Source organism: Pteropus vampyrus, unplaced genomic scaffold, assembly GCF_000151845.1.
Source record: "Pteropus vampyrus isolate Shadow unplaced genomic scaffold, Pvam_2.0 Scaffold130, whole genome shotgun sequence".
NCBI lineage: Eukaryota > Metazoa > Chordata > Mammalia > Chiroptera > Pteropodidae > Pteropus > Pteropus vampyrus.
This window is the reverse complement of record NW_011888911.1, coordinates 2862132-2873385: the sequence shown is the minus strand read 5'-3', so window position 1 is coordinate 2873385 and position 11254 is coordinate 2862132. Positions and strand designations below refer to the sequence as shown.

The 11254-nt window shown below is 44.6% G+C and overlaps 1 protein-coding gene across 1 annotated transcript in view; it reads left to right on the top strand.

The window, feature by feature from the left end:
* Positions 1-11254, top strand: part of PKNOX2 (PBX/knotted 1 homeobox 2) — a 248570-nt gene that overhangs the window by 208153 nt on the left and 29163 nt on the right. The window contains exon 6 of the mRNA XM_023534735.1: positions 8500-8688. Within this exon, the coding sequence (XP_023390503.1) occupies positions 8500-8688 (189 nt within the window). The remainder of the gene's footprint in view (positions 1-8499; positions 8689-11254) is intronic.

Here is an 11254-nt window from a genome sequence, read left to right as displayed (position 1 = left end):
GTGGAACTAAATGGCCTTTAAGAATGCATGTCACCCAGAATATTAATTTCAAATGCAGCATCGCTAAGGCAAGGTATTCCAGCTCCCTAGCCTCACCTCCGGGCCATGAAGACTGTGGCTGGGCCCCTAAAACTTTACTTGGGGAGCCAAGCAGTGCCCTTCGCTGCCCCTCTGACAGTCCTGTGTTGGGAGGGGGGAGATGAAGAGGCCAACCACAGGAGCCATCATTAGAACAAGAAGCATGTAGCCAGCACAGCCGAGATGCACGTAATTAGAAATTAGAAAAAGGTCAGATCGCGTCATTATCAGCTCAATCAGCTGCCGAGTGCCACAGCCAGTTAATCTGGCATCTGTATTTTTTACAACCCCGCACACGTAGCTCAACGGACTGTAACTCTTTATCCGGACAGATATACTGCGTGGCGGAGCAGGGACATAAAATGAGAGACCCCAAGCAAATGAGCTGAGATAATTGAGAGATTTATTTTTTATATATATGTGTGTCAGGGCGGCTTTCCTTTGCCCTTGAATATTGACTTTCACAGATGGGATTGTCAGGAGGACACTGAGGTCTCCCCAAATTTGTCCCACCCTGGGCTCTCAAGCTCTGACCCTGCTTTCTCCCCAGCCCCACCAAGCCCACCACTGGACATGAATCCTCCCAGCTCCAGCCGATCTCTTCCTCCTCCAAGCAAATTGCATGTCATACCTTCCCCGGCTCCCAACAGTCTCCCAGACAGGTTCCCATGGGAACAGCAAACTGAGCTCTCCCAGAGCTGCCCAAAGATCAGAGAGGTTCCCAGACTGTAGTTTCTGAGGGACCTTTCTTTCTCAGTTAGCCAGCTGCTCCCACAGTGTGGGGTGGGGGTGGGGAGGGAGGGGTGGGGGAACACAACCGTAGAGAGAAGCAAGTCTATTTCATAGATGGGGACGCCGAAGTCCGGAGAAGGGAAATTACTTCAGGAGGAGAACCAGGTCTGCAGGCTCCCAATACGGTGCTCCCTCCACTATACCGCCTGCCTCTCTTCTCCCTGGGAGCAGTAAAGCCCTCCTTCATAAAGAGTACCTCCACCACCTCTGCCCTGGCCCCCGTACTCTGACCTCCTCTACCCCTCATTTCCAGCTCTCGGTGGCTAAGCTGGAATGCCCCTCGGTACCTCCTCTGGGGTACCCTCCACTCCGGTTCCCACACTCACCCCGTGCTCACCAGGCTTCTTTCTCACCTGGCCCACCGATCCCCTGCTTGGGCCCAGCAGCCTCTGACTGGCAGTTGGTAAAGTTTGTAAAATTTGCAAGTTCCCCAAACCCCTTTGAAAGGTAAAAGCTTTTTGTTTTATAAAATCTGATTTATGGGCCCCCAGTGCAGGGCCGAGGTTTTATATATTATGCAAGATTTCAAACTGAGGCTGTAAAACCTACGGTTTCAGTTTCATGCATGGAAATTTTTTATGTGTAAATTTTTTAACATTTATGGGGCACGTTTTAATGAGACTCTGGTGTGGCTCGAGGGACAGATTATGGCTGCCTGACCGCAAAGCCAGCTCCAAAATGGGGCCCCCGCAGGCCCCCGAGCCCACTCTGAAGAGGCAAGGCCAGAGGCCTAAGGCTGTGAAGAATAGCTATGCCAGAGCTCTGGGCCCACAAAGACCTCGGCCAGCCCCACTCAGAGTCACTCACTTCAGCCTTCAATGCAGACGTCCTCTGTCCACGTAGGAGCAAAAAATTCTACAGACCCCGAGAAAGGAAAAGGAAATAAGAATAATCTAAGCTAGCAACAATTAGCATTTATAGAGCACTTATTATGTGCCAGGTGCTCTTCTAAACACTTTACATATATTTTCTTATTTAAACCTTTTTTCAAACCCAAAAGTCCCATTTTAAGATGAAGAGATTGAGACACGAGATGACATCGCTAACTGGAGATCACACAGCCAGCACCCGCCAGAAAGCAAGAGTCACATACAGTTCTCGAGCACAGGCACCCACTCTTCACAGTTACTCTGCTCTGTAGCTAATTTTTTCCTAGCGCTTTCTATGTACCAGGTCTTTTTCATTCTTTTCTAGTCGCCTCTCATTTAATCCTCAGTACGACTCCGAAGGAGTCACTATATCATCCCATTTTACAGAGGAGAAAAGTAAAGTGCAGAAAGATTATGTAAATTGTTCAGGGTCTCCCAGCAGATGGAAAACCCAGGACTCAGCCTCCGAAACCCGTGGTTCTCAAGCACCCGCTCTGCTCTTTGTTTCTGCCATGACACGTAGTTTTGACCATCCTCATTTTACAGAGAAGAAACTCAAGGCCTAAGAACCGAAAGCCAGTAAGTTACAGAGCTGGGATTTGCACTAAGTGGATCTAACTCCCAAAGCCCACGTCTTTTCTCTGAACCACACTGCTTCTCCAAATTCTGAGGATATTGGAGTGGAAGTGCCAAATTATTGACTTCAAAGTGATTTAACTTGTCGTACATAATGGCATCCGTAAATGTTCCTTCTATCCCTCCATCATTTGGCGGTTCTCAGTCCCCGGTCTTCACCTTTCCTTGTTCCAGTGACCCTGCCCTCCCAACCTGTCGGGCAGAGCTGGTCTGGTCTGGAAAAATTCCTGATTAGATTTTAGCATCGGCTCCCCTAATGACCCTCAGGAAGTATCAGAGCACATTAAGGAATGTGTGTTTATAAACTCTTTCTTCTGTAAGTGAGGAAGACTAGTTCCAGCTTCCCAACTCGCAAAAGAAGGAGGCGAGGAAGAGGGTGGAAAGAATCTACCCTGCAAGGCACGAGCACTTCCCTAAACTGCTGCTTGCAATTTAGCCAGGTCCCTAATCTCTGAGCCTCAATATCCTCATCTCCGGGAGAGATGTGTCCCGCGGTTATGAGACTCAAATGAGATAATGGAGAGAAAAGCGTTTTGCAACTTGAAAAGTGCTCTGTATGTAATTGTTTTCAAAGGCAAGATTTATTACTATCAAATGAAGAGGCCACTTTCTGCAAGAGAGGCCACTTTTTTAGAGAGAACCTTCATGGCAGAGGGAGGGGCACACTGGCATAAAGAAGTGGCATTTATCAAATAGCTACTCTGTGTCCAGAACATTTGCATACATTATCTCATTCAATTTTTACAACGGCTCTACAGTGTAGGCATTATCATCATCCTAAATTTTACAGAAAGTTAAAACACTTGTCCAGAATTCCCAGGCAGAAAATAATCGATTCGGAACATCACACCGTGTGGCTTCATGGAAAACAAGGAGCCCCAGTCCTGTGTACTTTCCTGGGACCTGTGAGGCTAGTGCACAGTTATGAGACAAAAATGTAAGGTTGCAGCTTGTTGTGCTTCTTTGAAAACAAGGACTTTATTTTGAAAGAGAAGGGAGGGAGAGAAGCTAAAAGATGAAGCAAAACTTGGGGAAAGGAATTAAAAGACACATTTATCACATTTGCTGATGATGTTAAATTACATGCAACTGTTAATTGCTCTTGAAGGTTTGGAATAACTTTTTATATGACATTGATCACTTCGGAAACTAGTTTACTAAATCAGAGATTTATTCTGATTTAGAGGCAAAAAACCCCAAATTGCAAATACATGGGACAGAGGATGATTCACGAAACATAAATATAGAAGAAAACACTGGGAATGATTATTTTCCCACTAGCTGAATATGGAATAGCAATCGAAGAGACAACAGGATATAGAAATTATTAAGAGGTTAAAAACGTGTATGCATTTGATTCCCTGTGGTTTATAAAGCACTTTCACATTATTATCTCCCTTAGCCCCTCCCAGATCTTGGGAAGGGATGATCATATCTCCGTTTTCCAAATGAGGAAGCTGAGGCTCAGAGAAGTCATGGCATTGGCCCAGTATCACCCAATCTGTAAACAGTAGGCTTGGACTCAGATCCAGGCTGTCTGACAATAAACCCCACAGGCTTTCTGCTCTGCCAGACAGCCACCCCACATTCACGGCGTTGCCCATCTTTTTCTCTAATATTGAATAAGTCCTACATATTCATTTCCTCAGAATACCATTATGATTTACTCTACCTTCTTAAATCTTTAAACCAAATCTATTATCCCATAAAAAAGTAATCCTTCGACTGCGCTTTATTAGACCAAAAGGTAGCTCCATTTTTGGCCACAGTGCACCAGACCCGGTTCAAGCACAGTGTGCGTGTATTTCATTTGAGCAAAACTAACTGGGTAGATTTTACTTTTTATTTTGTTTTACTCATTTGTATTTTCTGATTCTTTTTTTTTTTTTAATAATAAGTCCTTATTGGCTATGTTTTTAAAAATAAATGAATAGATATGTGTACTTTTCTGCGTGTGTGAATGTGTATGTATTACTTCACAAAAAGATTTAAAAATAAATGAGTGAATAAAATGTTGATTAAAAATGAAAGATAGTCCAGTAAAGGAAAGCTCAGAGAAAGAAGGAGGGAAGAAACAAAAGGAAAGAAGAAAGGAAGAGAGGGAAGAAAGGCGGGGAAAAGAAAGGTTTAAGGAATTAGGATTCTTTTGTCTGGAGAAGACAAAGCTCATTGGACAATTTAGTCAAGTCAGATGTCTTGTCCAGTGTATGGCATCTAGTGAGACAGTATTTATGTTGAACGGATAACATGAAATCGAGGGAGGTTGAGTTTATGGAGGCACTAAATGTTCCTGGTGTATACAGAAGGCTGAGTAAGCACTTTCTATTAAGGCAGGAGAGAATTTGATAAATTCACAGGAGAACTCAATCAGGTGGTCTGAGGCTATAAGGTTCTGACTGGGAAAGCCTCATTTCTTGAGAGCTTGGACCTTCCACTCACCCAGAATGTGGCCCAGATCATCTCACGGGCCCGTATAGCACTGTCAGTGAACTGAGAGCAGAAGTCCTGGTAATGTTCAGAGAATCAGCAAACAGACGGCGCCTGACAGTCCAACCCTCTCTTTTTTACGCACAAGGAAGCCAACACCTGCACTGGTGAGGTATTCTGGCTCCTGGGGGCTAGGCCAGGAGTGAGAGAGGAGAAATTTGAGCAGCGAAAAGAGAGAAGATTACCAAGAAGTGCTCTGGAAATTTTAACGTCCCCAAAGTTGTTTGGTTTTCCTAGAAACCCTATAATTTATGTCACTGAGCCACTTTCTCCCTAAACCACGTACCCTTAAACTGCCATTTTCTCTACCTACATAAATCCTGAGAGCCCATATTGAGGACCGAGCAACACAGGCAACCTGGCTTCATACCCTATTTCTTTCGCTTACCAGTTGTATGACTTGAAGCAAGTAAAACCGTATCTCTGGGCTTCATTTACTCCAGCCGTAAAGTGTGGACGATAACGTAAGCACCTGCAGAGGTGGCTATGGAGGAAATAAGACAAGACATGCCATGGGCCTAAGACATAGTAGTGTAAAAAATATGTTGCTGTTGTTATCGGTCGATGAGTATCTGTTAAATACCTTTACTGTGCTAATTACTCTGAGAGACATAAACCAAGATCTCCGTGGCCAAAGTCAAGTAGAAAATGTAGGCAAGAGCAAATATTTATTCAGTACCTAACTCCATTTTTCGGTCCAGATAATCCATGCTAAAGTCACTATTCTCCCCGGCGCCTGGGACAGCACAGCCTCCATTAGTCTCGGCCTCATGGAGGGAGCGCTCCCTTAGGACGAGACCCTGTGATTGAGCCCTTCATGAAGACACAAAATTATTGGTTTCCGTCTTTGAGTGACAGCCTAATTGAGTACTCCAAGAGCCCTTAATTAGTTGAGTACAGTCTCCGCCTGTCAGACAATCCAAATGCCAACCCAGGAACTCCTCAGTCGCTCCCCACTTAAAATGCCATGAAGCTCAGTGAGGGCCGTGGCACTGGCTTCCAGCCACGCTGCTCTACTCACACCCGAAGTCGAAATTCTCTGGGAGAGATTCTCATCTTTGTTTCCCCAGGTATCACCAGTTTTACGTGTGTGTGTGTGTGTGTGTGTGTGTGTGTGTGTGTATGTAGTTATGTGCAATTTTATTACATGTGTAAATTCACGTACACACTATGGCAGTCAAGATACAGAATGGTTCACCCCCCCACCACCACCTGGCAACCATCAACCTGTTCTCCATCTCTGTAATTTTGTCATTTCAAGAATGTTATATAAATGGCATCGTGCCGTATGTAACCTTTTGAGAATGATTTTTCTTTCTCAGCATAATTCCCTTGAAATCTACCCAAGTTGTTGAACGTTTCAGTGGTTTGTTCTTTCTTGTTCCTGAGTACTAGTCCATGATATGGATGTACCACATGCCTTTATCCATTCACCTGCTGAATTATATTATGGTTGTTTCCAGTTTTGGGCTATTAGAATTAAGGCTGCTTTGAACATTCATATACAGGTTTTTATGTAAATATACATTTTTATTTCCCTGGGATAAATGCTCAAGAGTGCAATTTCTTGGTCGTATGGTAAGCATATACTTAGTTTTGTTAGAAATTGTTATGCTGTTTTCCAGGGGGGCTGTACCATTTTACATACCCACCGGCAATGTGTGAGTGATCCAGCGTCCAGTTCCTCACCAGCGTTTGGTGTTATCACTATTTTTCTATTTTAACCACTCTGATAGGTGTGTAGTGATACCTCATTGTGGTTTTAATTTGCATTTCCCTGATGGTTAATGGCATTGAACATCTTTTCATGTGCTTATTTGCCATCTGTATATCCTCTTCAGTGAAATGTCTGATGTTGTCTTTTGCCCATGTTCTAATTGGATTGTCTGGTATTTTACTGTTTAGTTTTGCAAGCTCTTTATATATTCCAGATATGTCCTTTGTCAGATATGTGGTGTGTAAATATTTTCTCCCAGTCTGTTTGTCCTTTCATCTTCTTCACAGGGTCTTTTTGAAGAACAAATATTTTAATTTTGATGAGGTCCAATTCATCAAGTTTTTCTTTTCTGGGTCATGCTTTTGGTGTCAAGTTTAAGATCTCATTGCCTAGTCCTCGGTCTGATGATTTTCTTCTGTGTTTTTTTCTAAAAGTTTTATAGTTTAATAACTTACTTTTAGGTCTTTTATTCACTTGAATTAATTTTTGTATAAGATATGAGATTTACATCAACGTTCTCTTTTTTGCTTGTGGACGTCCGATAGTTCCAACATTATTTGAACAACGCTTTTTTGAAAAGAAATTTGGCAATATTTATCGTGAGCCTAAAGAATGTCCATAGCATTTTTCTGTCACTTCTGGGAATTCATCCTAAAGAAATAATGCAGAACATGAATAGAAGCTATAAGTTTGGAAAATAGTCACTGTAACAATTTTTACAAAATCGAAATATTAGAAGTAATCTAAATAGGGGATTGGTTACATGGGGCACATAATAGGGAATTGGTTAAGTATGGCACACACATGGAATGATTTGCAACAATTAAAAATATATTTACTCAATAACTTTCAGCCATTCTGTAAATATTTACTCAGTATTTGTATGCATTGGTGCTGGGGATAACATGGTGAGCAAGTTAGACACCATCCCCACCTTCTAGAAGCTCACAATCTAGAAGGGAGAATAAAGAAAAACATTTTGCCAATTAGAAAAATACATCTGGTAAGGGCAAAAACAGGAAACAAATTTGTCCATACGAGGTGATAGAAACTGTGTTAAAACATATGCATGTGGAAAAGGCAAAACACACTCATTCTTTTAGGGTGATTAGATCAAGGGTAGTATTTTTTTTCATCCTCTATTTTCCATACCTCCCACAGCACTTTCTCTTTATAATGATAACAATGATAAAGAGAAAAACTTCGACTGAGAAATAACTTCTTGCTCTGAAAAGGTTAGGAATGTCCATTTGAAGAGGTAGTAGGCACTCGTACAACATCTCAAAAGTCACAGTAAAGGCCACCACAGTTAGGTGTTTGAGCACCCAGCAAATTCGTGCTGGGTGATTCGGTCAGTTAGCAAAGATCAGTGGAGCACCTACAAGGTGACCTCTATCATGGGATGCACTCAGCATAGGTTTTTAAGAATAGACAGTCCCTGACCTCTCGAGGCACGCGCAAGGAACTCTAATCTCAATCTTCCTCGTGCTTATTTAGTGCTTTACACTTTGCAGTTTCATATGATCCTGTCAATAAACCCATAGGGTCGTTAGGGAGGGCATCATCATCTCCATTTGTCAGACAATAAGGTGCAGAGAGCTTAAGCAATTGCCCAAGGCCACGCAGGTCATAAATGGCAGGATCTTGAGACTTTTCTTCCGAGCTCTAAGGCCAGTGCTGTTCTCAGAATACCACAACTGCCTTGAGAACAGCTGTGATAACAGTGGGCTCAAGGCGAGTGAACCCTCAGCAGATAAATAACAAGAATTTAAATTATGTGGATGAGAAAGCATATACCTGGGACAGGGGATGGGCTCCTCTCCCCTGGTTTGCTTGGGGCTTGGTTGGGGCTGGGGGAGTCAAGGCAGCAAGGGAAACGCGATATGAAAACATGAGCTCACCTCTCCTCCCTCTCCGCAGATGGTGAAGGCAATCCAGGTCCTGAGAATCCACCTGCTGGAGTTGGAGAAAGTCAATGAACTCTGCAAGGACTTTTGTAACCGTTACATCACCTGCCTCAAAACAAAGATGCACAGTGATAACCTGCTCAGGAATGACCTTGGAGGACCCTACTCCCCCAACCAGCCCTCCATAAACCTTCACTCACAGGTAACACACAAGGCTGGGTCCAATGTCCTAAGCCAGATATAGGAATGTCTGAAGATTCCCCCGTGACCTAGGAAAGTGGATTAGACTCACTGGATCCTTTTGCCGTACGGGCCCTCCTCTGATCCACTCCTCCTATTCGTCAGGCACCACAGACCCTTTTCGACCAGAGCCCACGGCGACAGGGCATTAGTATTCCCTAGAAGATGACCGGATCTGAGGGGGACAATGTCCAAAGTGATTCCTGGCTTCCTGGCTCAAGATATCCCAAGAAATGAGCACGAGAGTTAAGGAAATGAAAAGCTTTCTTGGAGGATGAGGCAGGGATGGAGCTGGTAATGGACCCAGACATCCCAGCCCCATCGACTTCTCAGGAAGGCTTGCTGAGTTCCCTGGGTTCCTGAGAAGGCTTGGGAAAAGTGGTCCTTTCCTGAATCCTGCCCACCCAATAGATGAAGACAGTCCCCCAAGGGGCTGCTTCTCCCTGATCGTTGTCTAGTTGTTCACCGTACCTTGGCACATCTACCTCCCACTACAAATGTCACCTCAAGTCACCCTCTCACAAGTCACCTGCCACCTTCATCCTGGAAACTGGGGAATGGGGAAACAGTGGCTATGTGCTCTGGCTGAGAATGGGCTCTTCTCTCCAGGGAAGATTATTTTCCCAGAACCTACAAGCTAAGAAAGCTGTCTGGCGATACCTTTCCCTCCAACTCACTGGTGTCTATGTACTCCATAGAGTCCCCACTTTCTTCCTTTCCCACTGAGTTCCAGAGTCCAGGACAGACACATGGAATGTCACGAGGAGGTTTAGAGTAGCCTCTTCTCATGGGACAATCAGGCTTGGAGATATGGGTGAACTTTGTAAGGATGATCGGCAAGAGATGCTGGAAAGAGTGCCTAAGAAAGGGGGTGCCATTTGTATCTCTCAGTTTTAAGTATCGACACGTACGATCTATCTCTCTAAGTTGGTAGAGGCAGGGGAAGGGACATGGTGACCTCCAGAAGGCCAGCCATGCCTTGCACATTTTGACAACAAGTATCAATCGAACCCACCCTAGTGAGATCTTGGTGGTACTTGATAGTGAAGACTGCATGGGACACGAGACAAGAAGTTTATTTCCTCTTCCCATTGCTTGAAATCACCAAATCACTTTATTACAGGTCTGAAAACAGCCGCCCAGGCTTCTGCTTGCTAATATTCTCTTGAAATAGACTCATTCCTTCAGAGTCTTATTGTACTTTCCCTTATGATCAAAATTAGCAAGAAACTTGCATAAAAGAGGACAATAATTGCTCAACGAGCATCTCGTTTGTAATTTATTAGTTTCTATTATTGTGGGTTACCATGGCGACGCTGCGCAGCCCCGGTGACGGGAGAGATGCAAGATAGGCGCCGAGGAGGCTGTGAGGCCTCACCAAATGGAGATGCACATTTTTATCAGTAATTTTCATGAAAATAATAAGTGAGGAGTTAATGAGATGGAAAGCCATCCTGTGGCTATTGTGAATTTTTTTTAAGTGTTGATCTAATTAGAATGCATCGGTCAGGAAAAGTAATGAGGGTTTAGTGTCTCACAGAGATGTGAGGATCATATCAGAAAATTAGCACCAGTCTTTGGAAATAATCAGGTCCTTGGAGAGGCTCTGCATTTCCCCTCCTGGGCCCTCCAACTCTACCCCGAGCTCTGGTGTCGGGGGTGTACCAGAATAGTGGGAAAAGAGAGCAGGGTCAGAGGCCTTCGCAGCCACGGGGTTGGGGGTCTCAGGGTTGGGGTCCCGAGGCTGACGAATGAGGCTGCCCGAGCAGGGTCGCTGGAGATGCAGGGCTGGCAGAGAAGCAAACACGGGCTCTGGGTGAGCAAGGTCTCAGAGATGCTGCCTACAGAAGTCAGTCCTCCTGGGAGCACAGCATTCAGGGCTTCTCAGCTCCGAGGAAAGAGGAAAGAACTTTGATTACTATCACTCCCCGCGTCAGATCTCTGCCTGACCGTGGAGCTGGCCCTGAGGTGGCCGCTGCAGAAAGCCTCTGATCCACTTAGAAAGAAATCAGACAATCGGACAAAAACAAAGACACTAGGAAAGAAAGGAAAAGACACTCAGCGAGGTATTTCTCAAACTTGTCTTTTCATTTCCTCTGACTGCTACCACCTACTTAGTTCAGGCTTCAGTGAGTAAATAAGGTAATTATACACAGGCCACTGTCAGGGCTTCCTAACCCACTCCTGGTCCGCTCTGGCTGTCCTCAGCCCTCCTACACACGATCGCACACTCACGCGTGCACATGTGCACACACGTATACACATGCACGGGCAAATACACATATGCTCTCTCACACACACACACATACCTCTTAAGCTTCTGCCGCTGTATTTATCTTCCTGGCCCTCTGTTCATATCATTCTCCTGCTCAAAAACTCTGATTGCCCCCCAGAGTTTCCAGAACCTTCCCTGTGACATTTAAGTCCTTCCCAAGTCACCGTCCTTCCACGTGCATCTCTCGGGGCGAGGCCTCCACATCTCTGCAGGAGCAAACTGAGCCTCTTCCCCAAGGGCAGTAGCAGGGCTG